Source organism: Durio zibethinus, chromosome 19 (genome assembly GCF_047325235.1).
Source record: "Durio zibethinus cultivar Kanyao isolate XHJ-2024 chromosome 19, ASM4732523v1, whole genome shotgun sequence".
Classification (NCBI taxonomy): Eukaryota; Viridiplantae; Streptophyta; class Magnoliopsida; order Malvales; family Malvaceae; genus Durio; species Durio zibethinus.
This window is the reverse complement of record NC_143180.1, coordinates 22,686,442-22,712,004: the sequence shown is the minus strand read 5'-3', so window position 1 is coordinate 22,712,004 and position 25,563 is coordinate 22,686,442. Positions and strand designations below refer to the sequence as shown.

General features: G+C 31.6%; 3 protein-coding genes across 5 annotated transcripts; 1 reads left to right on the top strand and 2 right to left on the bottom strand.

The window, feature by feature from the left end:
- Positions 1-2,332: 2,332 nt before the first annotated feature.
- LOC111309954 (nudix hydrolase 16, mitochondrial-like) lies at positions 2,333-5,740 on the top strand. Of its 3 annotated transcripts, none has more exons than XM_089748803.1 (4): positions 2,333-2,732; positions 3,745-3,859; positions 4,245-4,328; positions 5,311-5,740. In XM_089748803.1, the coding sequence occupies exons 1-4, from the start codon at positions 2,692-2,694 to the stop codon at positions 5,548-5,550; spliced, it is 480 nt and encodes a 159-aa protein (XP_089604929.1). In that variant the 5' UTR covers positions 2,333-2,691; the 3' UTR covers positions 5,551-5,740. The 3 variants fall into 3 exon arrangements, with proteins under 3 accessions (XP_089604929.1, XP_089604928.1, XP_089604930.1); XM_089748802.1 differs by having other exon boundaries at positions 2,482-2,762; XM_089748804.1 differs by having other exon boundaries at positions 2,559-2,762; positions 5,297-5,453.
- A 233-nt stretch (positions 5,741-5,973) lies between these two features.
- LOC111309952 (E3 ubiquitin-protein ligase KEG-like) lies at positions 5,974-19,344 on the bottom strand. Its single transcript, XM_022908982.2, has 16 exons — positions 18,186-19,344; positions 15,716-16,078; positions 15,355-15,585; positions 15,028-15,153; positions 14,594-14,930; positions 14,342-14,499; positions 13,137-13,294; positions 12,140-12,261; positions 11,856-11,990; positions 10,292-10,416; positions 10,026-10,130; positions 9,699-9,932; positions 8,635-8,968; positions 8,315-8,503; positions 7,891-8,196; positions 5,974-7,642 (listed from the first exon to the last, which is right to left on the bottom strand). The coding sequence occupies exons 1-16, from the start codon at positions 18,986-18,988 to the stop codon at positions 6,407-6,409; spliced, it is 4,962 nt and encodes a 1,653-aa protein (XP_022764717.2). The 5' UTR covers positions 18,989-19,344; the 3' UTR covers positions 5,974-6,406.
- Positions 19,345-21,418: 2,074 nt separating this feature from the next.
- On the bottom strand, positions 21,419-21,982 carry LOC111309639 (sigma factor binding protein 2, chloroplastic-like). The gene has a single exon (XM_022908636.2). The coding sequence runs from the start codon at positions 21,888-21,890 to the stop codon at positions 21,480-21,482; it is 411 nt and encodes a 136-aa protein (XP_022764371.2). The 5' UTR covers positions 21,891-21,982; the 3' UTR covers positions 21,419-21,479.
- Positions 21,983-25,563: the final 3,581 nt, after the last annotated feature.

Here is a 25,563-nt window from a genome sequence, read left to right as displayed (position 1 = left end):
GTAGTTAGTTGTTCATCTATTTCATTCAGTCAAACTCTTACAGAAGGTTTATAGACGAAAATGCTCGCAAAAGTTGATGAAATAATTTCTCAATTTGGGCTCAATACTCCAAGTTTAATTTTTTAAATGGCAGTTTTTGAACTTTAGACCTAGATTTCCACTAAAAATAGTTCTCAAAACTGGACTCTGAGTCAAGAAATCCCGTGTTGCAATAAAGATATGGCATTTCAATTTGAAACCTTTATACAATTCAATCACAGTTGGGCTGTATTAGACACCAATTCTCTTCACCGTCCTCGAGACCTCTTACAATTGGTGAAGAAGTCATGGTTTCTTTGGAGTGTCTCGTTTTTGCTATTGTCTGTTCCTTGTGAAACCACAAATTCTTAGTACTAAAATTGAAAATTTGAAAGTGGTGAAAATTTTTCTTTCATGTCTGCAATAGGATCACAAACCTGTAAAATAGAGCTTGAAGGCTGTTTTCCACCATCTCTAGTTCTAAAGCTAGATTTGATATCCAGAGAACATCTCATGTGGTTACTTAACAGATATATTGAAGAATTGCATGATTTCCCTGTTTCAGTGAACCATGAAATATGCACACTACAGTTATTACTTTTTTTTCACTTCTTTTGGAGACTAAACCAACTTAAAACAAAGATTTATTTTCAAACAATGCCAAACAAGTGGCATATGATTTTCAGGGAATCTTGAAAGGGTAGCTATATATGATTTTGTATTCATCTATGAAACAAATTTAACGCAACTTAGCCTATAATTTTTTATATTAATTAAGCCATTTAGATATCAATTTATCCAGACCTAGGTGTCTGTCTATAATTTATGAAATGCATTGTCACTTGTGTTCTTGTTATGGTTGACTATATGGAGCTTAACTTATGAAAAGAATCTTAATTTCAACAAATTGTGGTTAATTTCATCAAGTTATATTATTTTGATAATTGAACAATAAAATGCTAATTAGCTAATTAGGAGTGGTTAATTTGAATTACTAGTTTGATAATATTATTTAGACAAAAAGCAAGAAAAGTGTAGTCTAACTCTAATAAGAATTGCAAAGCACAGAAATACATGAAAAGTTAGGAAGAGCCAAAGGTGTTTGTAAAATTTAATTTAAGCTCCATTTGAATGGAAAATAAAATTAATTACGATGAGATTAAAAATAGTAATAAAATTTGTTGTAGCTGCAACTAAGTTTATCTCACTTTTAGTTGAATCTAAATGCTAACTCTAGTTGATTAAGTCGATATAAATTTTTTTTCAATCGCAATTACAGTAATTTTTTTTTAATCATATTTACAGTAAATTTTATTACTATTTTCAATTTCACTACAACTAATCTCACCGTTCATCCAAATATAACCTTAGAAGATTTATGAAATTATGCAGCCAATATTCTTCAAAATGATAATCTTTGTTGCTTTCAAGAAATATATATTAGCATTGCTAACTTGTTCAAACAACTCTCTTAAAATTGAAAACTAAGATATCATTATCATAATTCAAAATAAGGAAATTAAAAAAAAAAAAAAAAGAGAATGGCGACTTACAATATTGATTTCTTGAATGTAAGGTAATTAAAAATTTGTTTTTATTGAATTTTGACTTGTGATGTAAAGGACGCAAAATAAATTTTCATATGGGCATTAATAAAAAGTAAAATAAAAAAAGAATATATGTGATTTCTTTTATATATATGCAATGAATTTCGTCTAATCAACCCGAAAGAGATGAGTTTTTTTTTTTTAATTTAAAACACTAATATTTAAAAATTTACTACTTTTAACTATTTTATTTTCATATGATAATCTTAATCTATAAATAAAAAATTAAAAAAAAAACTCACGGCTAGGTGAAAAAAAAAAAGCAAATTAAAAAGTTTAAGATTGAAATATGGTATATATCAAATCGAGTAATTGAGTTAAATTTTTTTTTAAAATTAAGTGTTAAAAATAATAATTCGATTTGAATTAAATTAAATAAAAATAATATATTAAAGAGATGGGTTAGATCTTATAATAAAAATGATTAATTTATATGATTTTTTATTTAAATAAATAAAAACTTAATTAAGGATAAATATCAATTAATATTTCAATTGATTATAATAAAAGAATATGAGTTTTTTTTTTTTACAACAAAATAATAAATTTAATTAAGGAGTTTTTGTATTAAATTAAAAAAATCATAAAAAACTACAACTATTTCCTCAAATTAAAAAAAGAAAAAAAGAGTTAATACCAAAATATTGGACCCTCAAATTGACCAGCTCACGTGACTTTGACCACCCACCATTCGATCCGTTCTTACCGCTTCATTTTACGCTCCGTTTTTTTCTCTGATGGCTTTTGTCGTTCCCCTCTCTCTTCCCTTCTTTTTTTCTCCTTCTTGAAACTGAAAATTTTTTTCTTTGAAAATAAAATTGAAATTAAAAAAAAAAAAAAGGAAATCACAACTATTTGATGTTGTTTCTTAGCATTGATCATCACCTTCAAATCCAGTGCCAGCTACAATGGATGAACCACAATCCGGTACAAGCGTGAGCATTTTTGTAAACCTAAAACACACCAACCCAATGAGTCGTCTGAATAAGAAAGATGATAGCTTTTGTTGAAATTTGGAGAATTTGAAAATTGAAGAAAAAATAAAAGGAAAAAATTTTGAGATATTATGTCGGATTTGGTGGCTCGTACAGGTCGGCTTCAACAAAGGTACGAGGCCGGTTGTCGTCTTGTCGCTGGGTATGTTTTTGTTTTGATTATTTGTATATGTAATGTGTGTAATGTAGATATCAAAAATACGTTTGCATGTTGGCTTTTGAGAATTTTGATTGATATTATTTCATATGGATGGATTGTTTTGCTTTATTATTGGGATGAAGATAAAAAATAGATTATTTATTTATTTATTTTGTTTAAGGAATTTATGAATGATACATTTAAGTTTAGAAAAAATGATCTTTTTGGAATCTTGGGGTGAAGATGGAAAATGGGAATGTTTTATTTGGGTGTTTATGAATGGTGCATTTTAAGTTTTGAAATGATTTATAGCATTCTTGGGATGGAGTTGGCAAATGGCTATGTTTTATTTTTGGTGTATATGTTGGTATATGAGAATTATGAATGGTGTTTATTAAGTACATTTTAGACATGAAGATAACAATTTTTTTTTTTTAATTGTTCGTCTTGTCTTTTGAAGGTTTGAATGGTTTACCACATTGGGGTTTGTTTTGTTCTTGGTATAATGAAATGTGCATTTAAAGTTTGATTTTTTTTTTTTTTTTACATTTTTTGGATGAAGGAAAATGGGTATTTGTTGGCTTTTGTTTATAGGAATAGTTTGAATGGCTTATGGCATGAACATGGAAAATGTATATATTTTTCTTTTGGTGTCTATGAGTAGTTTCTACTCAATTTTTATAGTGGCATATTTTAATGTTGAAATAATTTATTACATTCTTAAAAGAAGATTGCAATTCGATGTGTTCGGTTTTGGGTTTTATTTAGTTGATAACTTGGGATTTATTTGGTGGGTTTTGTGCATTTTTATTGGATTGGAACTATGTGACATTTCGTGCTTGCTCTTTTGGACTAAGATTAAATTGTTTCATTCTGAATGTCATATGATAGATTATGGAAACACTTGGTGTCAGTTTTGAAATTTTTTGAAAATCTTGTTCGCCACTAAGCTTCATGTCCTAAATCCATTCTTCTTCTTTGACAGGTGTATTCCATTTAGGTATAAATGTTTAGATGAGGCAGATCATGAAAATTCTGAAAAGATTGTTGAGGTATTGATGATTAACTCAACTAGCGGACCGGGTCTTTTGTTTCCAAAGGTACAAAGTTGTGTTTCGATTGGGCATATACTGTAGTACTTACTTTTTGTGGCTTTACTTCCCTACCATTGCTAAACTGTTGCTATCTGTTCTGCTGTCAACACCCTTCAACGTATTTTACCTTCAGAAACTAATCCATAATTAAATTTTGCTAAAATTTTGCTATAAATTCGCTTTAAATTTGGTAGTTAATGTCATATTTGAGCTAACCTGTAGTATTCTTGCCATTGAAGAAACATGATTACTGCATAGAGAAAATAGTTGGGCTAAATGGAGTCAATATTAGCTGTTTGGTTTCTGTGTTTTCTTGGTCTCTATATCGTGAACAAAAGAGGATTTCTAGAATCTATCATTTTCTTATGGATATTTTGCTTTCTGATTTTAGGGAGGTTGGGAGAATGATGAAACTGTCGAGGAGGCTGCAGTGAGGGAAGCGATTGAAGAAGCTGGAGTCCGAGGGGAGTTAATGGTGAAAATTTTGTTCCTCAATTTTATTTATGCTTTTCCTTTTCCACTTTTGAGTTTGCTAAAACTATAACATATTTTCTAGTATTAGTTCATTTCTTGATATTTTGAAGTTTTTAGCATAGATCCCTACGTATCATTCATAAAATTAGTTTTTACCTTTGCATTACTTTTGTCAATATTATCATCATCAACTTTTTGGGGTAAGATTAGTGCAAATTCTTAGCTTGGCATGGTGGCAATCTAGCAAAATGTGCAATTTAGGAAGGTTAACTATATCAATGACATTGTTGGGAATATTTACCTCAAAGTATTCCCTTGGTGAAAGAAACCTTTTGACCTTAGATGAGGAAATCAAAAGGTTATAGAAAGATAGGTAATACAGTATTATATTTTTTTATATATTGTGTTCTTGGTTTTTGGATGCTTATATATTTCACTTTTTTTAGATGAATAGGATATGCTTATATTCAAATCCTAGACTCCAAGAACAAAGAATGCAGAAGAAATTAGGATTCTAAGTACAAACTGTTCATTATCACAATAGCTAAAATAAATATTTTTGTTTTAAAAATGTTAAAGTGAATGACTCTGGAAATTGCAAGTTTGTACTTTATAGTGCCAGAGAACAATTAATTTTTGACACATTAATCAACTAGCCAACATGATAATGCTGCAACACTTTTTTTTTCCTCATCATTGAACTTATAGCCATGTTTTATCCAGTTGAGTCAAATTCTATAGTTCTTTTGTTAATTTTTTGATAAAGTGATGGTATTTCTTTTATTCTACTATTACAATAGTCAAGAAATCTTTGGCACATTCAACTGAAGTTTCTTCTATACCTAATTCATGAACTAAGCACATAGTAATGGCGATATTTGTCAGCAATAAGTTTTTGATATGACATGCTATTTTCTTGTTCGACATCGTATATTTTTCGTTAATTATTTACTAATTGTTTAATGTAAGGGTTGTGGATTCAGGACTGCATAGGATATTATAATTTTAAGAGCAAAACACATCAAGATGAATTCAGCCCGGAAGGTTTATGTAAAGCTGCAACGTTTGCTTTGTTGGTAAAGGAGGAATTAGATTCGTGGCCAGAGCAAAGCACCCGTACAAGAAGTTGGCTAACCATACCAGAAGCAGTTCAAAGTTGTAGGCATGCATGGATGAAAGAAGCCTTAGAGGATGGCTTTTGCAAGTGGCTTGAACAAGAGTGAGCCCAGGGGAGGACTTCCCCAATCAAAATTAACTTGATGAGTGTGTATAAAACAAATGTTGGCAATCACACTCACTAGCAAATCATGTGTCATGGGGTTTTTTTATTTTTTTTTTAAAGTAGAAGACATTGGTGTTTGTGTTACATAGTGTTGCTATTTCTTAATTAATCGAGTTTGTTTACGGGTCTTATGTTGCTGGCCTCTATTGTTTAACTCGTGATCAATCGATCACCATCTATTGTTTTTAATATATCATTAACCATCTTTTGATTATATAACTGAAAAAATCGACTGAAGCATGCCATTTTAAAAAAACTAGAGCTGATTCAATCCAGTTAATAATTCAAAGATCAACTTAATTTTGTTCATCGGCTATTTGTCCAGTGATGAGAAACTCACAAAACAGATTTTGAGAGCTAAAAATGACTCAAAACAACTCTGAAAGATTATAAGCTTCAATTTAAACAAAATAACATATAAATGATCATATCCATCTATATATATATATATATATATATACCTCAGCAGCTTATAAACAAACAACCAGCATCATCTGTGAGATACAAGGCCAATGGCTACTTTTTTTTTCCCTTGGCTGCTCCTGTATTTCGTCTAATTGATTCCAGTGAGACAAGCCAGTTTCTTCTCATGCTCTATCTCCATCTCTGTACTTATTAACAATAAATAATCCTGAGATTGAATCGCCCACCGCAGTCAGGATAGATTTTCGAGCAAGTATGTTTACACAATGCAGTGGAAACGAACCTCCCCTGCTTCTCTAATCGAGCTGGACAGGCTAAAACCCCGAGTCTCCAAGCTTCAGGAATTAACTCAAAATACAATACAATGTAATGATTCATGAGGTGCTGGTTATGCCAAAGCTGTCATCAAGAACAATATCAGCAGGATCTCCTATCCACGGTCTCCCTTCCCTCCACTGAAACTTGATCCTTAGTTTTCCATTTGCATCAACCCCAACCACTTGCCCTTTGCTGGCATGAGTCTCCATTCCCCAACCCCACCTAGGTGTCACAAGCCCATCTCGTATCCTCACCTTGTCCCCAACTTTAAATGGCCTAACCTTTTCCATCTCGTAAGCCTTACAAAGCCATAGCCGTTCCATAAAGCAGAACACCACCCATAAGTCTCCATTTTCCATTCTATGCACTACCCCGATGCTTGAATGAGTTACCTCTCCCCAGTGGTGAGTTGGGATTGAAACTGATGACCTAACCCTAACCCAGTCCCCGATGGAAAGTTCCTGTTCCTCAACCAGCACCACTTCTGAAGGGTCTAGCACCCAAGTTTTGGAGCCAACAGGAGTGTATATTCTCAACTTTCCATCAGCATCAATTGCTGCTATTGTTCCAACACTTGAATGGCTATGACCTGACCAGCCAAATCTTGGCTGCTTCACTGACAGCTTCACTCTCACCTTCTGCCCTACGATGAGTCTATCCACTCTATCAAGATGGGAAGTAGGTCCCACCCATCTTTCCTGCTCTCCGCAAAATGCAACAAAGGTGCTTCCATCCCATACATCTCCTTCATAAGCTATTCCTTGTATGACACCAACACTACCAGGTCCGATAGATTTCCAATTACTAGCATTTTCTCTCAGTTTCACCCACTCTCCCACTTCAAACATCTGCTCTATTTCAAGATCTGCAGGATCTCCTCTCCACATCCCCGGCAAACCAAAGAAAGCAACTCTCACTTCCCCATCAGCATGAACACTAGTAATAATGCCCCGTGAATCAGATTGAGTCCCTCTCCAGCCCCACCTTGGCTCAACTAATCCAGCTCGAAACCGAACATGTTGCCCTACTTTAAAGCTTGGAACCTTTACTACATCTGAGAAATGGGTAATCCACCTCCCTTTCCGGAAGCAGCAAGCCAATTCTAAATATCCAGTATCCTGAACACTATGCACTACTGCTAAACTTTCTTTCCCAATAGTATTCCAGTCATAACTTGGTCTAGTGCCAAGGCTTGGCTTTGAACGGACCCAATCACCAACTTCAAATCCTGAAAGCCTTTCTGCATCTCCAGGGGAAACTTTCCACAAACTATGCCTGCCAGCAACCCTCACCTGCAGAGCACAAAGAAAACCACTCCATTACAGCAATTCAATGAATGAACAAGCCAATTAATAGAATAGTCAACATATAATATTAACTGATGCATTCCTTCCCAACAGTGACAAAATGAAAATGTTGTATCAAAAGATATAATGCTCCAACATTTCCCCAGAAGAGCAATCCAGATAAAATGCGAAAGTAAAAACAAAATATATGGAAAGAATAGAAAGTTGTGCCCAAACATGAGCAGCATGCTTACATTCAAGGCTCCATCCATGTCAATTCTAACAATTTTTCCAACAGTCGCTAGAGTTTCATTCGACCATCCAAGTCGTGGCTGACTAACAGATGGCATCACATGAACCTCTTGTCCCACTTCAAAAGGAGGCACTTTCTCCATATCAGTGACAGAGCAACAAAAAGGCTTGCTTCTGAAGCAGAAAGCAATACCCATATCACCATCATCCTCTAAGCTATGAATCACACCAATGCTGTTGCGTGTAACATCCTCCCATCCATATTTTGGGGAGGATACTGAAGATTTTACTCTGACCCAATTCCCAACCTGCTCTCCATGGAAATATACAGAACAAGATTCATTAAAATCCTCGTGTGTCTGCCCCAAAAAGAAAAACCTTGACGGATAGTCCAATTACTACATTAAGAAAAGGACAGGTAATTACCTCAAAATCCTCAACCTTTTCCATGTCAGAGGGATCAGCCTGCCATGGGATTGGTCGATTTGGTATTTCAATCATAAGAAGCCCATCGGTATCTATCTCGCTAATTCTTCCAACACTATGATGGGTCTCACCACCCCAAGCACATCGTGGTTCTGCAACAGTTCGCTTCACACACACCCGGTCACCAATCTATAAAATTAAACAATATATTACTTTTTCTTTGTATGAAGAACAAGTTTCAATTAAAGAGAAAAGAGTAAAGTAAGTAGAAAAGCTCTATCAACACCCTTGGTAAAGAAAGTTTGAAGTCTCTTATATACCCTGAATGGAGTAACAGGTTCAACCTCTTCCGGTTCACAATGCCAAGGATTTGGAAGATAGCTCAAGTCCAACAATAGACTACTATCTGGTCTAATACAGTACACTATACCAATGCTCCCTGGTGTCACAGATCCTAATCCATGCTTTGCTGTTGTAAGAGTTGGACGAATACGAACCCAATCCCCAACCTTGAAATCTTCAACTCTTTCCATCTCTGCAGGATCAGCTTTCCATCCTCTAGAAGCTCCAGGAAAGCCAACACGCAAAATCCCATCATCATCAACACATAAGACAGTTCCAATACTGTCACGTGATTGACCACGCCAACCAAACCTGAATAGAACAAACCTATTTATTAATTCAAACTAGGTATCAATAATCAAGCCAGTCAATTTAGTTAAAGGATTGCAAGCATGCAAAAGGCAGAAGTACAACTTCAAGAGTAGATTAAAAGTCTATTCCACGGCATCTAATGTATAGAATCAGATCAATTGTAGGATAAAGAGCATGAATCACAGGAAAAGCCATAATGGCTTCCAGTCTCTCACATAAACATTAAAAAGACTAAGTAAACCATTTTCTTTTTTTCTTTTTGATAGGTAAAAAAAATAGTAAATTTGAGGCAAGGGGGTACCCATCCAAGTACAATACTAACTTCTACATAGCAGAAGATCGATTGTATCCTGACATTAATTACCTTTTTTACCCAGGGGAATATCTTCATCAATCTCCACATATATAATACAAATATAACAATTTTTAGTTATATGATGATTAAAAAGATCACAAAAAATATTATCATCCTACTTGAACCAAAATACTCAAAATATCCTAAGATTAAGCATGCAATTTCTAAATTATTTTGACTATGGTTTTCAAACACCATGGCAATAGCATCATGCACCTTCAAAGAAAACACTATTTTTTTTAGAGTTTTGCAAAGTTCCGATTCCAGGAAATAAATGGAAAAGCATAGGGCTAGTGCACCTCATATCCCAGTCATAGGACACTTAAAGACCAAATAAACTGCAAACTATAAATTAGAAACTAGACTGATCCAAACCTTGGCTCTTTGACATCTGCTCTAAGCTTAACATGCTGCCCTCTATCCAGAGGAATCACTTTTACAACTTCATTTACCAATACACGAGCCTCTCCAGAACAAAATGACACTACAAGATTGTCTCTATCCACCACACTTTGCACAAAGCCAACACTTTTATGTATTGCACCTTGCCACCCATATGTAGGTGTAGTGATTCTTCTTCGAAACTTCACCCAATCACCCACTTCAAATCTGAATAAGATCAAGAACTCCAGAATCATCAGAAAATGATTACAGAATAAACAAATTATGTGAATGAATGCAAAATGATGTAAAACTTCTTACATTGTAGGAGACAGATGAACGCCCCTATTCATTAGTGCCTCCATTAGATCTTCAGAAATCCAATCACGGGGAAGTGTCTCCAGAAAGTCTCGTAATGTCTTACCACTGTCATCATACGTATTGACACCATGTTAGTAACACAAGGATCCAACATATAGACTCTACAGTGTAAAATGTGTTGCCAAAAAACAAATCAAACCAAAGAAAAGACATGAATACATTTATGAACAAAAGAAAAGAGTTGATAGCAATTAACCAGAATTGACCTGTGATTTCTAACTTCAACAGCAGCATCAGGATTTCCCAGCATTACAATGAGCCATTGAAGATTTTCACGTATCATTTTTGCATATTCTGCTGCTATATGGAAAGCATTATTACCTTCATCTCCCTGGTGATGAGCAAAGACACTATGAATAACTGAAGCACAAGAAGAAAAGAATAGCTTATGCTATGTTGCTCCAATTCTTAATTTTCCTAACATCCCCTTGTTAGACATATATTGGAAAGTTATGCCTTTCCTGTCACATATCTCCTTTATCTCAATCTTAAACAACTGTAATTGCAGTTTTATTTAATCTTATTTTATTTTAACATAAACCATCATATTTGAAGAGCAATCTGGATTGATTGACCACTAGATAGATTTATTAAGTCAATCCAATGCATCATTTTATTCTATTTTTTTCAAATCACTGCATTAAATACATAAATATTAGATGCATCATTGCTCCTTACTTTCACGCTATGTTACACCAACTCTTAATTTTCTTAATGTAGGAGTGCTGGAGACGTATCAATCACTTGAAAACAAACCAGCATGTGGCTACAACCTTCTAAATATAAGGGAAAACTAAAAAAGTATATGTATCTATGTCAAGCATATCAATGAACAACATAAAATACATATAGATCTTGTACCCAAAAAAAGTACATATAGAACTGTGCTGACTCCTTGTATCAGGAATGAACAGAACAGCTTGACTTAAAGACTTTTCAACTGATCAAACCAAAACTACCAAATTTCTTGCTTGTTGTGGTTTGAAATTCTTCATAAACTCAAGAACTATACAGTGGCAAACTATTTGAACCTTGTAACATATTACAGATTTTTTCACTTTTTCAATATCTATAACTTGGGTAGATCAAAGTTATCTTCTTTCAGAGCCAACACTGAATCAAAGATTCTTCAATAAACAAAGAAATCATTTTCATCTAAGCAAAAATTTCTTTCAAGTTATGAGCCTCTGGTCTCAAATTACAAATCTTCTTCACATAACTTTAATTAACCAAAAGTACAGTATCAGTTCACAAATTTTAAAACAAGATTGTGACCTATCCTACAACAATTTTCACTTTCCCAAATTCCTCAAACTTCAAAAACTTTTATTCTAGAGTAATTTCAGAAGGGGTAAATGTTAAGAGCACAGCAAAAACTTTCTTAACTTCTCTTTTACAAATCCAAATTAAATCCCTTTATCATATTCATAAGCGAGACCATAAACATTGCACAAGTTTTCCAATCAATCACTGCCAATTATACCTTCATTTTCATGTTCATAACAATTTTTCCCTAAAACTGAATCAATTCAAACCCCAACTCAACTATGAACCTTAAACCACCCTCTATAACCATAAACCCTAAAACCTCCAATTTGCACCACAAACTCCAAGAAGGCATGCTTCCAAAATATCTCATATGTTAACATTCCATTCTCAAACACATTGTCTAGTAATAACCATCAGATAAGAAGTGCAAAAAAGGATGCCCTTGCAACAAAATCGCAAATTATCACACGGCAAAGATTTCTTGATAAGGGAGATAGAAACCTGTAAATTACAATCCGCCCCAGCAGATAGAAGCAACCCAACACAGGATGTTGCCCCTCTGACCAAAGCTACATGTAGGGGTGTTGCATTGTTCTGATTTCTGATGTTCGCATCCACTCCAGCATCAAGAATTATCTGTTCACCATTTTGCAATTAGAACTTGCATAAACCCAAAGCTGGCTCAATATGTGTTGGCATTTGCATTGATGAATGAAAAGGAATCAAATTACTGATAAAAAATAACAAATAAGTGCTCCTCACAGTATGGAAGTTATGTAGCTTACTTTTACCAATTCAACATCATTAGCCATAGCAGCAGTATGCAATGCTGTTCTCCCATGTTGAGCATCTTGGGCAGTGACATCTGCCCCAGCTGCAAGCAATAATCGCACCAGTTCCCTACCCTCTACAAGCAGTTTTATGAATGAATCCAATTATCACTACTGAATAATAAAACTTGCCAAGTAAAAATGAAGTAAACCAAGGCACGGTAATAGGCATTGAAGGGTGGTAACAAAGGTGGCTGTAGGGTTTAGTCGTTGTGCTTTGCCTGAAACAAGGATCAAGGTATAAAGACTTAAAGATATACAGAAAACCCTCTAAGACCATGAAAGAGACTAAGGATGCAGTTTTGTAACTGGTATCCTAGAATGATGTTGAGAGAAAAATAAAACAAGAAAGGAGAAGAGGAAGATCATCTCATAACATATTCCTTGGCATTCACGCTTGAATTATACAAGATATTTATAAATCAAATTCCTTAAGAAAATAAGATAAAAAAGGCATATATAAAGAATCCAGTACTATTCAGTAACCAACTAGGAATAGGATTCCAAACGGGAAACCAGCTAGTAAACAATTAAAAAAGCAACAAGCAGCCAAAGCACATCCACATAAACTCCTAGAAACTTGGGTCAAAAAAGAAAACCACATGAAAATCCTAGAGTAATGAATAGCCGACATAGTAAGTTTATGCAAGAATTACAATTCTATTCCTGAACAACAAAATCCCATAATTCATAGCAAAGAAAAATCCTAAATTTGAGTCTTTAGTGGCCATATGAAATGCTACATTATAGACTTTTAAGGAAGTAAATATTATACCTAAACCTGCTTAGTAATTCATGGAAGATGTTACAACAAAGCTTAAATTAAATTGCCTAACTTTAACTTGAGGATTTCTAAAGAACAGCTGAAAAATGAAGAATTGTGTAGACAACTTCCAAGGGTTAAAATTCTTGTCATTAACTTTAAGAAGACAACACAAGAGTTCTGAATTACCTATTTCGTGATCTTTCTTTAGTGTAGCGGCCATGCATAACGCAGTACCAACAGGACTGGGAATATCAATTGCATCAGCAATTTCTTCTAAGGATGCAACTTCCACCCACCTTTTGACAACAGCCACATTCCATGTTGCCATACACAAATGCAATGGTCTGATAACAATGTCAAGACATGAAGCATTGAGCAGTAGGAAATGGAATGAAAAATTAAATGCCAAGAACTTTGCGAAGTCATACATTCTAACGAAAAGGTGGTAATATGCCCAGACAGCAAAGAGGTTAGAAAGGTTGAAATGAGTTAGTCTATTTAATATTTTCCATTTTTTTACTTGAGGCTTGCTACCCAAAAAAGGATAAAGAGAGAGAGAGAGAGAGAGAGAGTCAAAATAGTAATAAATTAAGATTTAACTATTAATCCAGAAGATGAAATGATCAAAAAATTCCTAAGGCTCTTTTGCTTTTTCAAGGAATCAATTTAAATGAATATTTACATCTGGGTTATGCAGTAACCAATCTTCTCAAGCCCTGTATCCTAAACCAAATCCAAAACCACCATCTAAGTATATCAATAAAGTAATGTTAATCATGAAACTAGTTTAGTAATAAACACATCAATCAATAGATGACTGGATTTATATACAGGAACCAAAGGCACAATAATCGAACACATCCCTAATCGTAATGCATGCATCTTTCTCCTACATAATAGAGAAGAGAGATTGTTGACTAGTTATCTATCCTTGCATGAGTCAACTATCAAAAGTATCAGTGATGATTGATAAGTTGAAGTTTATATTTTTAGGTGTTCACAAATTCAACACCCAAATTGATGAATAACTCAGCAGTAACATACCATAAGTTTGATGTGCTTATAAAAAAGAAAACAAGAGATAAAAAAGAAATCAGCAACAAGTATACATTAAAAAATAAGCAAAGTAAATGGAATCTGGTTATTTTTAACCTCAAGTTAATCAAGCAGGTTATTTTCATAAAGCTAAATCATTGATTCAGTTTACAGAATTCTAGACCAATTGAACGGAAGAGCTAAAACTTAGAAGTGCTTCATTGACCACTTTCATCTCTCAAGAAGGGAAAACAAGCAAAGAATCTGTAGCTTAGTGTTCTACAATTCATATGGATAATGAAATAGAAAAAGAAAAAACAACTAAGCACATAGGTGTAGTGCAGCATAGTACTTACGTCAGATTTTTGGAATTCAAAACAGCCATTGATCTACAGCCTCCATTTTCCAATATGACAAGGGCGCAGTCTGTATATTTCTTGGCCACAGCTCTATGAAGCACAGATTCACCTTCATCATCCACTGCATTAGGGTCAGCTCCAGCCAATAGCAACTCCTGTGAGACATTTAGAGACACAAACCAGATAACTCAAACACTAAGAAAGAAGCAAGAAAGATAACTGTATATATATGATTGACATAAGACCCACCCGCATGCAGTCAGGTTGACCATGATAGGCACAAACATGGGCAACAGAAGGACCAAAGCCTTCCCTCAACCTGGATTGAACATCAGCACCTCTCCTAATGAGAGCAAGGACACATTCTGTGGACCCAGCTGCTAAAGCAAAAACAAGAGGAGGATCCCCATCCTTATCCAAAACATCCACATTTGCCTCTTCGTACTCCAATATTGCCTTGACAAGTTCAGCACTACCACGTCTACAAGCCAAATGGAGAGCAGTTTGCCCATCAGCATTCTGTGCTTCTAAAAGTGAAGAAATTGAGCTGCCACTATTTCCAGATGAAGCCTTTGTAAGAAAATCTCTGCACAAACAAAGAAAAGGGCATATGAAAAATACAATAAGAGATATAACATTCTTCGAAAAGAGAGCTAAGCATGCCTTAAATGAAGTGCACTTACCTCACACCACTCACATCTCCCTCAGAAACAAGTCGATGCAGATGGTTAGGATTATCAGGTAAAACCTCCAAATCAGACAAGGCTGGTGGCTCCACTGCATTTGATCCAGGAAATTTGGCAAAGCAGCTGCACATTCACCAATAAAATTTATTGTATGCTATGCACTAATTTTACCGTAACCCTGTCTCTCCTAATATGGACAAGCAAATGCAGAACCAATACCAAGAGCATCAGCTGTTTTTAAGGCCAGTATTATCTTTTATCTAGGTATCACAAACAAGAACTTAGGAAGTTAGGCAGTGGTAACAACCAAAATTTTATTCTTACTTATCAGGACTTGCAGGAGGGCTGTGTGGTATCTCTTGCAAATGATGGAGGAATACTGCTAACATTGCATTAAATGTTGGTCTTTTTGATGGTTTGAACTGCAAGCAATCACCAATCATCTTCCACAATTCCCTAGGTAATCCAACACCCACTACACTTGCATATTGTGGAGGCAATTTCCGAGCCTTAACAACAGCTCGATAGATTTCATCTGCACTTAAACCAGCCCAACTGCATAAAGAATTTCAGCTTGGGTTACAACGAAACTATAAAATTAATCAAAACGTGGAAACACATAACACAGAGAAAAAAAAAAGGAAAAAGAAAAATAACATAACAAAAAACGGGTTGTTCCACATACGGGATGGAACCAGTGCACATTTCAACCAATGTACAACCAAAACTCCAGGCATCTGATTCTGCAGATATGCCTATTGCATCATCCCAGAATAGATTCAAAGACTTCTTTACTGGCTCCCATGCCTCTGGGGCAGTGTAATGTGGGCTGAGCATAGTGCAATCCATGCATGAATGAATCTTGGAGGAATCACATTCTGTCCGAGCTTTTCGGCAAGCAGGTTTCTTCAGAATTGCAGCAAGTCCATAATCAGATACAACAGCATGACCACTTGCATCCAAAAGAAGATTAGATGGTTTTATATTCATGCAAACGACACCTGCTGCATGAAGTTCTGCCACCCCTCGTGCAATGTCTGCTCCATATCTGCATTTGGCAAACACTCACCAAGTCATGACAAAAATTACAGCCACATAGTAATAACTCATTATCTAAGATTAAATAAGTTAAAGACGGGCATAGATTTGGTATAACAGAAAAACTTTAATGTGATTATTAGGATTAAATGGCAAACAGCCTCAACACTGAGAAAGAAATTTTAAATCAAAAACAGGAAAAATGAAAATTTACACATAAAAAATTAACTCTAATAGCAAAATTTAAGAAATTTTATGCATACCGATATTAAAAAGGGTGGGAAAGGAAAAAAGAAAAAGTGCCACATATATCTTTCCCATGCATAGTAATGTTGCACTAACATTTGCTATGGTCAATAAAAATGTATACCTCATATGTCAAATCAATCCACAAACTTCAGCATATCATATTAATGATACCGCTTACTATCTTCTTGAACTATTTTGCGATTGCCTTTCTTGGTAAAATTCAAATCAATTTTTAACAATTTCTTTCTCTCTCCAAGTAATAAACTTAATTCTACAATTTTTTTGAAAGAAAACAATTCCCTCCTAAAAATTGTCTAGGGTTTCTTGGCAAACTTCAATCAAAATGAGAATTCCTTGCATTATTTGCATGTCCTGTCAATTAACAGAGTCACCATTCAAACCAGTGACAACAAGGCACAAGTTAAAATTTTAAAAGTAATTAGAACAGGACAGGTTTGGTCCAGCCCATACTCTTATGGCAATGGTATTCACAATGTAAATAGCTGCAGTTACAGGAAAAGAGAGTGGGAGAGAAAGAGAGCAGGATTAGTAAAGTCAAGTGGTCCATTTCATAAAGTTGTCAAAAAATTTTAAGAAACAAGAGAAACAAACGGTCAATAATCTGATAAAAGATGATATTCCATTCAAACAGGCAAGTATCATTTGGCAAGACACTAAAAGTTGAAGAAATCTACATACTTCCATTTGTTTACTATCATAACTACATTCATTGGAAACTAGCATGCAAAGGTTTATTCTTGTCAATAGCATTAGTGCTATTTATACATCTATTCTAATATTGGCAACAAAGTAATCTTAACATAAAAAAGCAAAATCCCAAACATATATAAAGCCATTTTTGAGGCCTATCAATATTGATAAATCCCCAGTGATATTAATCTATCCAAACTCAATTCATATCTAAACCAACTTGCAAAAACTCCAAATGACATTAATCCATCCGAGCTCACATTATAACAATGATGAATGGCTCATAGGCATTAGCGACTTAGCATCACAACTAATTTCAAATAATATCTACTCAATAACATATAGATTACCCTAGTTCAAGATGCACATATCACTCAGCTACAAGGCTTTTGCAGATAAGGAATAGAATATTTGTACCAAATATATCAGTCAACAAGCACATTGACTACTAATTTTCATTTAAGAGGTTAGAGTTAAAATGTTTTAATCATCAAGTGTTTGCAGAGTATATGCACATATACATTAGAGTGAAGGAAAAGAGGTGAAGAGGTGAATATTTGAGATATCAAACATTCTATCTTAGCCTTCCTGTAAATAGATTGATCATCCTACAATCATTCCCAATAAAGTGTAAAGTTTTATTCAATGCACATAAATCTTCAATGCAAGAACAAAAATTTAATCACTTCCCTTGGAATCACAATATCTTAATCTACTCCATAAAAAGACAACAAGAATTCACTACATCTAGTAAGCACTTTAGACTGAATAACACAACCCAACATATTGCAACAACTTCCCATGCATCAACAATAAGAGAAAATACACATGAAATATCAAGATTGGCTCCCATCCGCCCAAATCCACAAAAATCAACACTCTGAATAAGATAAAGAATACCAACATGCGATGGCTCAAAGCTTAAGGTTCATTCAGCCTCAAGAATAAATAGTCTTGGTACACAAAACATTTCGCCCTGGCCTACAAGCACTCGATCAATCTTATATGTTTTGTTAGCAAAAACAGAAGACATACAAGATACAACACTATCTTCCAAATCCAACAAAAACAACAACATTTCACACAAGGAACACCGATCAAAATATCTTTCAATCATTAAACAAAAGAAGAACCAAAATTTAATATAAAAACAAAACCTTAGAACTTGCTCCAAAGTAAGTCTCCCTTCATTGTTCAACATTGCAGATTGAATCGACCCGTGACACCTATCCATAACAATCCCCAAATTATTTTCTTCCAACCTAACAACACCATGGAAAGTACAAACATTCCTACACCACATTGATGCACGCCTCAAACTCTCAAGTTGACCTTGTACCCATTCCCCATTCATCCCTTCCATTGCCCCTACTTTCTTCACCGCCACCTTATGCTTACACCGCCTTCCTCCTCCCCCGCTGTGGGCCCCACTGATCACCGCAGCCCATGTTTCCACCCCTGCTCTTCCCCCTTTTCCTTCCCCTTTCCCTTCTATCTTCCTAACCAACTTTACGTTCGGATGAGCCGTCAGTTCAATCACCGGTCCGCATCCGGCAGCACCACCACAAGAACTCGATGCATGGGACCCGCGGTTAATCCGACCACCGGCCAAGTCATCGAAAAAATCTCCATTTTCCTCATCGTCCTCCCTCTCTTCATCGTCATCCTCTTCTTCATCCGTGTAATCACATTCGAAATCGTTCCTCGAGTTGAACCCAGCTGAATTGGGGTTCGAGTTAAGAAGAGCCAAAATCCCATAGTTCTTCTTCAAAGCCTGAACAGAGTTACCAACAAGGGACACGTGGCGGCACCGGGGACACGGCAAGGAATTATCGGGTGAAGCAGAGAACATTCTAGAAAGACACTCTTTGCAAAAGGCATGGCCGCATTGAAGCAATAAAGGAACTCTCTCTTCCTCGTTGTACCGCGTTTGGCAAACCGAACAACAAGGTACCTTCATTTTGTTCCCTTCTTTATTTTCCCAGAAAGTAAAAAACTTTCTCAGAAACCAAACAGGGGATCAGCAATATCTATCAAAAAAAGATCTCTTTTGGAGAAGAAGAAGGATAAGTCAATAGAGGAGCAGGAATGGCAGATCCATTAAAAGGAAAATGAAGGCTTAAAAAGAGATCATCAATTTGATATTTTGATAAATTAAAGGAAAAAAATAGGGTTTTTTCATAGAGAGAGAGAGAAAGAGAAATGAGGGTTTTATAAAGAGAATAAAAGGATTTTCCTTTTCCTTTTTTTTTTTTTTTAATTTTCTTTGTGTTTTTCCTTTGGGTAATTTGGGTTTGGGTTTTGGCTGCTGAGAGTGTTGAAGCTGTTTTCAGTTTGGTGACTTTAACTGAGTTATGAACTTATGACTAACTCACGCACCAACCGTTTCTTGCTCCCTTTTACCCTTTTTTTTTTTTTTTTACTTTTTTATTCTCTTTATAATTAGAAAAAGGATTTAAATTCGATTCCTATATTGCATATTGTTATTGGAATTGCTTTGATTTTAGATTAATAAAGTAAACTTTTGAAACTATCAAACAAAGTCAAATTATATTTTTTATTAATTTTTATATTATTTTTTATTTTTAAATAACAATAATTATTTCATTTCAAAAAAATATATAAATAAATTAAAAATAAAAAATTGATTTTTACACTAACCAAAATTTTTTTTCTTCAAAAACCAAATCGAAATCGTTCACTTCAATCCTCAAGAGCATTGAAAAAAAAAATCTCAATTATAGGTGATTAATGTGAGAAAATATATTTTAAAATTATCCAAAGATAAATAAAATTTAAAATATTTAATACATTATCAATATATAAATATTATATATTGTCAAATATCAATGAAACATCCCATAAAAATTAATTTTAAATTTTTATTTAAAAAATAAATACCTTTAATTCTAAATATATATAATTAATTTTTTATAATTAAGTACAAAATTTTTATTAATTATCTTAAAATCTATGCACTATTAAAGAAAAAGGAAAGAAATTTCCTGCAAGGAGAAAATTGAAAAAGTATGAAAAGCATGGCAAGAGAAAATCTATCACTTAAATTTTCCTTCCTTCTTTTCTACTTTTCTCTTTATTCTACCATTGATAGAAATTCAACATAAGAATGTGGCTATCATTTTCAAGAAAAATGTAGATTAAAATATAATTGTACCTTTTTTAATGTAAGTTATAATTGTACTTTAATAATATGGACAAAATAATTTTCCCTTAATAAAAAGTCATCATGAATTATGTCACCAATAAAAATAAAAATAAGTAATAATTTGGATCTTATCTTATTTTTAATATGATTAAAATTATTGTATCTTCAGTTAAATTTAAATATCAATTTTAATAAAATTAAATTAATATAATTTTTTTTTCAATTACTATTACATTAATTATTTTAATTATAATCATAATAAATTTGATTATTATTTTTTATGTCATCACAATTAAATGGAACATAAATTACTTGTAAAATGAAACAAAAACAATTATTTAAAATATTAGGCCATTTGGGCTTAATTTCTTTTAAGCTTTCAATGGGCAATCTATTTTGGAAGCCCACTTGAGTTTATTGGCTTCTTGGATCTTGTTGGCTTGACAAACTTCTCTTCTAAACTTTGATTAATTTGGACTTACTCGGATTTCCATTGAAATTTTGGGAACTTTAGCATTGGATTCTATACTCAAATACAATAAATTAATTTATTTTAAAAGTATTGAAAAATTCTCAATAATTTTACATGCACATTTTTAAATCAATATTGTGAAAATATCTAGGATAAGATTTAGAAATTTTTTAATATAAAAACATGTTTCCAATTTCTACTCAAAACCCATTTCACCTTTACAATTTGAGCAAAATGCAATAGCATAGAGTACTCTAAAACAAAAAATTTTCACCACCTAATATTTTTGCAAAAATACTATTAACATAATAAGTTTTTAAATATATTAAAATAATAGTTTAATATAAGAGAGATGACATTTATTTATTATTATTATTATTATTATTATTATTATTCAATTAATCCACTAAAAAAAGTCCAAAGAATAAATAAAATAATAATTTCACCATAGCTAACATTAAAATAGTAATTTCATTAAAATAAATAAAATAATAAATTCAAAGTTTAAATTAATTTATTCATATAATTATTTTTAAAAAATAAAATATTTTAAAATTTTGGTACTTAAATTCTAGGATATACAATTTTCTTTATTATCCATTCAAATTTTAGCATTTATAATTTCCAACCTCTTTTATAAAAATAAAATAAAATAAAGAAAACAATGGATTTTGTTTTCGATTTTCATGTTTTATCAAACTCTCAAATAAATTAATATATATATATGAAATACAGCCTATATATAATACCCAAAAAAAAAAAACCATGATTATATAATTATTAATTACATATAATTACATAGTTCTAAATTAATTAAACTGAACCAAAGCTTCCAATAGCATCAAGCTGAGAAGGATCACTAAACAAATTTGATGTAAACATCCCCAAGAAGCTACCTTCCGTCATAAGTCCATCATCAAATGGCTCAAACACAGATTCATGGTTTGAATTAGCCAAAGGCAGACCAACAACACGATCATCGACAACCCTTGTTGCGTCGGAAACGGTAGGAGAACTTTCAGAGCTGTCGCAGTTGTCCATGAACCGGACGGCGACATCGGAGTCTTTCCCGGTGAGTTCTTGCACCAAAGCTCGAAACCGTGAGGCACATGTCTTAACCTTCATGGGACTCGAAATATAAACCACTTTAATATCTTTCTTCGAATTGCTTCTTCTTGAATGCTTCTTATTGCTTTTCATTTGGCGAACGCCTGATACATCCATAGAAGAAATTAAAAAAAAAAAACGTACCCTTTGGAAAGAAATGAAAGTGTGTCAAGTCTAGAAGAAATGATTGATGAACATGGGAAATAATTTAACTATGTTTTGGGGTTTATATAGGGGCCACGAAAATGGGATTCTTTTTAGTAAAAAAGGTAATTTCGTGGAAGGAGATGAGATATAAAGAGGATAATTGCTAAAGTATTGATATAGAAAAAGGAAGGTGACAAGAAGGAAGGGAATGAGAAATTTAAAAAAAAAAAAAAGTAACTTATTTTAAAATAAATATGATAATTTATGTATTTATATTATATTTGTTTTACATTAACATATTAAATATAAAAATATTTATTTATTTTTATTATTAATATTTGTTAATTCGAATGATAAAAAATTTAATTTTTTAAAATTAAATTTAAATTTCAAATTTATAAATAAAAAAATAAATTTAAAAAAATTTATTTTTTTTATAAAATTCGACTCAATTCGATTTTGATTTAATTGAAATCTAAAATAATTATAGGATATTGAAGAGTTTTAAATTAAAAAAAAAAATTTTTATTAAATATATATATAATTTTTATCAAAATTTTAAAATATATTAATTTTATATTATTTTTATATGATATATAGTATCATATTTAAAATTATCAAATTTATTTTATACTTAAATGAGCCTAACAATACTTAGGCTAAAGGGTTAGCTAATGTTTGAAAGAGACATTGTTGTGTATTTTTGGTTCAATGTAACTAAAGCAAATGGATAAAAAACCACGTGCGCAGACTCTTGTGACCATGGAAACTTGACTTTTGATTTGGAAAAAATCTTTATGTGGCTCAAATCCATCGGTCGGGGAAATTTTTTATTTTTAGTATCTTATTTTGTTTTATCAAATATTTTAATGTGGCTGCTGTTGCGGTGTCGACATCGTTTATCGTCAACTTGTATCCTGTTTTTCCAATTGTATCTTTCCTTTTCTAAAAGTTTGAGTGTTTGTCCAGATTTTTGTCGATCATTGTAGCCATCAAATAGCAAACATTTATTTATTAATGGCATTGAATCATTATTTTATTAAATATCATCTTTTAAAAATAATTATTTAAATTGATTGAATTAAATTTCATATTATTACATTTTTTATTTAATTTTTAAAGTGAAATTCATAAAATTTTTTATTAATAATGATTTAATATAAATTTTAATAAAAATCTAAATCAATAAATTAATAAAATTTAATATAAAATTAAAGATATTATTTATAATTTAAATTTAATAAATACTTATTTAACGAAAAAAAATTTTGTTAATATTTTTATTAAATTTTATCTAAAAAATATATTAAAAATTATCAAAATTTACATATTTAATTTATATAATAAAATTTTTTAATTTATCAATTTTTATTTTTAATTATAATTTTTATTTAATCATTTTTAATAAAAAATTTCACTTAAAAACTTTATCTTAATTTTTTACCGTTGAACATATCTTTCACATTAAAGTTATATACCAATTTCTATTAATGAGCAAATTATATGCATTTAAGAGTCTTGTGTAAGACATTAATGTTTTGTTGATATAAATTTTTATGCTATATATATTTTTTGATAAGAGAAAATTTAAAAATAGATAAATTGTTCAGTTTCTTATATTACAATAAAATATATCGTATCTAATAACTTAAAATAAGTAGTTATAAATCATGCATTCAATATGATTCTCACAAGTAACCATCGACAGAATTCGAATCAAAATTTTTTCATAAAAAAAATAATAAATTTTAACCAATTAAATTAATCACTTATTAATTATTTATGATATATATATATATATATATATATATCACCCTATTCAAGAGTAATGACAAAAATTTGAGAACAATAAATTATAGTAACATATCTGAAAATTTTCCAATTTGTTTTTCCTAAGCCTAAGAAAGGGATATTCATTGTGAACCTTTTAATATTTTTACTGGTAGTAATAAGAGATTGTAATCTTGTATCTACCATAAATTAATAACCTAAATTAAAAAACAAAAAAAAAAAAAAAGAAGCTCGAAGAACCCTTTTTATTACATGACAAAACCTTGTAAGATTTGAATATCCATTTGACCATTATTATAAAAAAAAATAAAAAATTCATATGTTGAACTTCTAGACCTTTTAACATAAAAAAAAAAAAAAAAAAGAGTAAAAAAATCCACATGTTGATGATCTAGACGTTTTGGCATTTACCCATGTTGTTTTTTTCTTATGTAATGGAAACAGTAGACAAATCTGTCTTAATTTAATAACATTGAATCAAAGTTCAATGACAAACAATTTTTTTTTATTAATTTCACATAGCTATTCGTGTACTCAAGTAGAATTAGTATTACTTATGAATCAAAATAGCATAATTTTTTTTAATAAAATAAGCAACAATCTCGAAATTTTTTTTTAAATATTAAAATTTGAATTTCAAATTTGTTAGATAAATAAATATATAACAAATTGAATTAAGCTCTAAGTTATATAATTTTTTATCTTTATTTTTTTTACTTTTTTGGCCAAATGACCATATTTATTCATTTAAAAATGTCAATTTTGTATTTAAATATTTGGTTCAATATTATTCGCCCACTATGTTGTTCAATAAAAGAATAAAGAATAAAATTAATAAAAAATAGTGACAAATTTTAATGATAATAAAATTTAATATTGACTTTATAATACAATAGTCAATTTGACCTTAACATCAAGAGAATTACGATAAACAATTTCTTAACCAAATTTAAACAAATGATTTTATCAAAATTTATATTATAAATATGGAATCAGGTTGAAATAAATATTTTTTTTTATAAAAATATTTAAAATTTAATAAGAAAAAAAATTTGTAAGTGATCGTGATCAAATCTAATTAGATTAAACTTCAAATTTCATAAAAACATAATAACCCAACTTATTAGGTTAAATCCCAAGTTGTATATGAATATGATAACCCAAGTTAAGTTTGGTATTTCAATTTTAATCTATCCTTAAAACTTAAAAAGTAAAAAAAAAAAAAATTTATTTTTCCCACAAAAAGATTAGAATATTTAAAATTATTATTTCAATAAATAAAATTTTTAAATTTTATAAAATAAAAAATTGTTATGTGTTTTTATTTTATATATATCTTAAGCTTAACGGGTAATTCTCTGAAATTATTGATGAAATTTAAACTATATCGAATAGCTTTTTATATATGTAAAATTTTTTTTTACAATTCAAAATTTATTTTAATTGCTTCATTTATTAATTTTTAAAAAATAATATTTAATCAATTTAAAATTTAAAAATGTCCATTTTTTTAATTTCAAGTTTATGAATTTTTTCGTGAAAAATACTTAGTTTTTAATAAAAAACCTTATAGTTATCCCTATATTTTAATTTCGGCACACCAAATGTGGGTCCAGACATAATTTCAATTTACTTTCAATTTGACGAAACACAAAGAAAAAGGACTCGAAAAACAAGTGCGGCATTAATTTTTCTCGTCAAAAGAATTTATTATTTCCAAAATTTGAAATTAAACCCCGAATCATAATAACTACGTTGGCACCATATTGACCGTTGGATCATGGGAATAATCGTCAGACTACTTCGTGCTGACATATTCAACGACGTCATCGAGGCATCTTCATCTTGACTG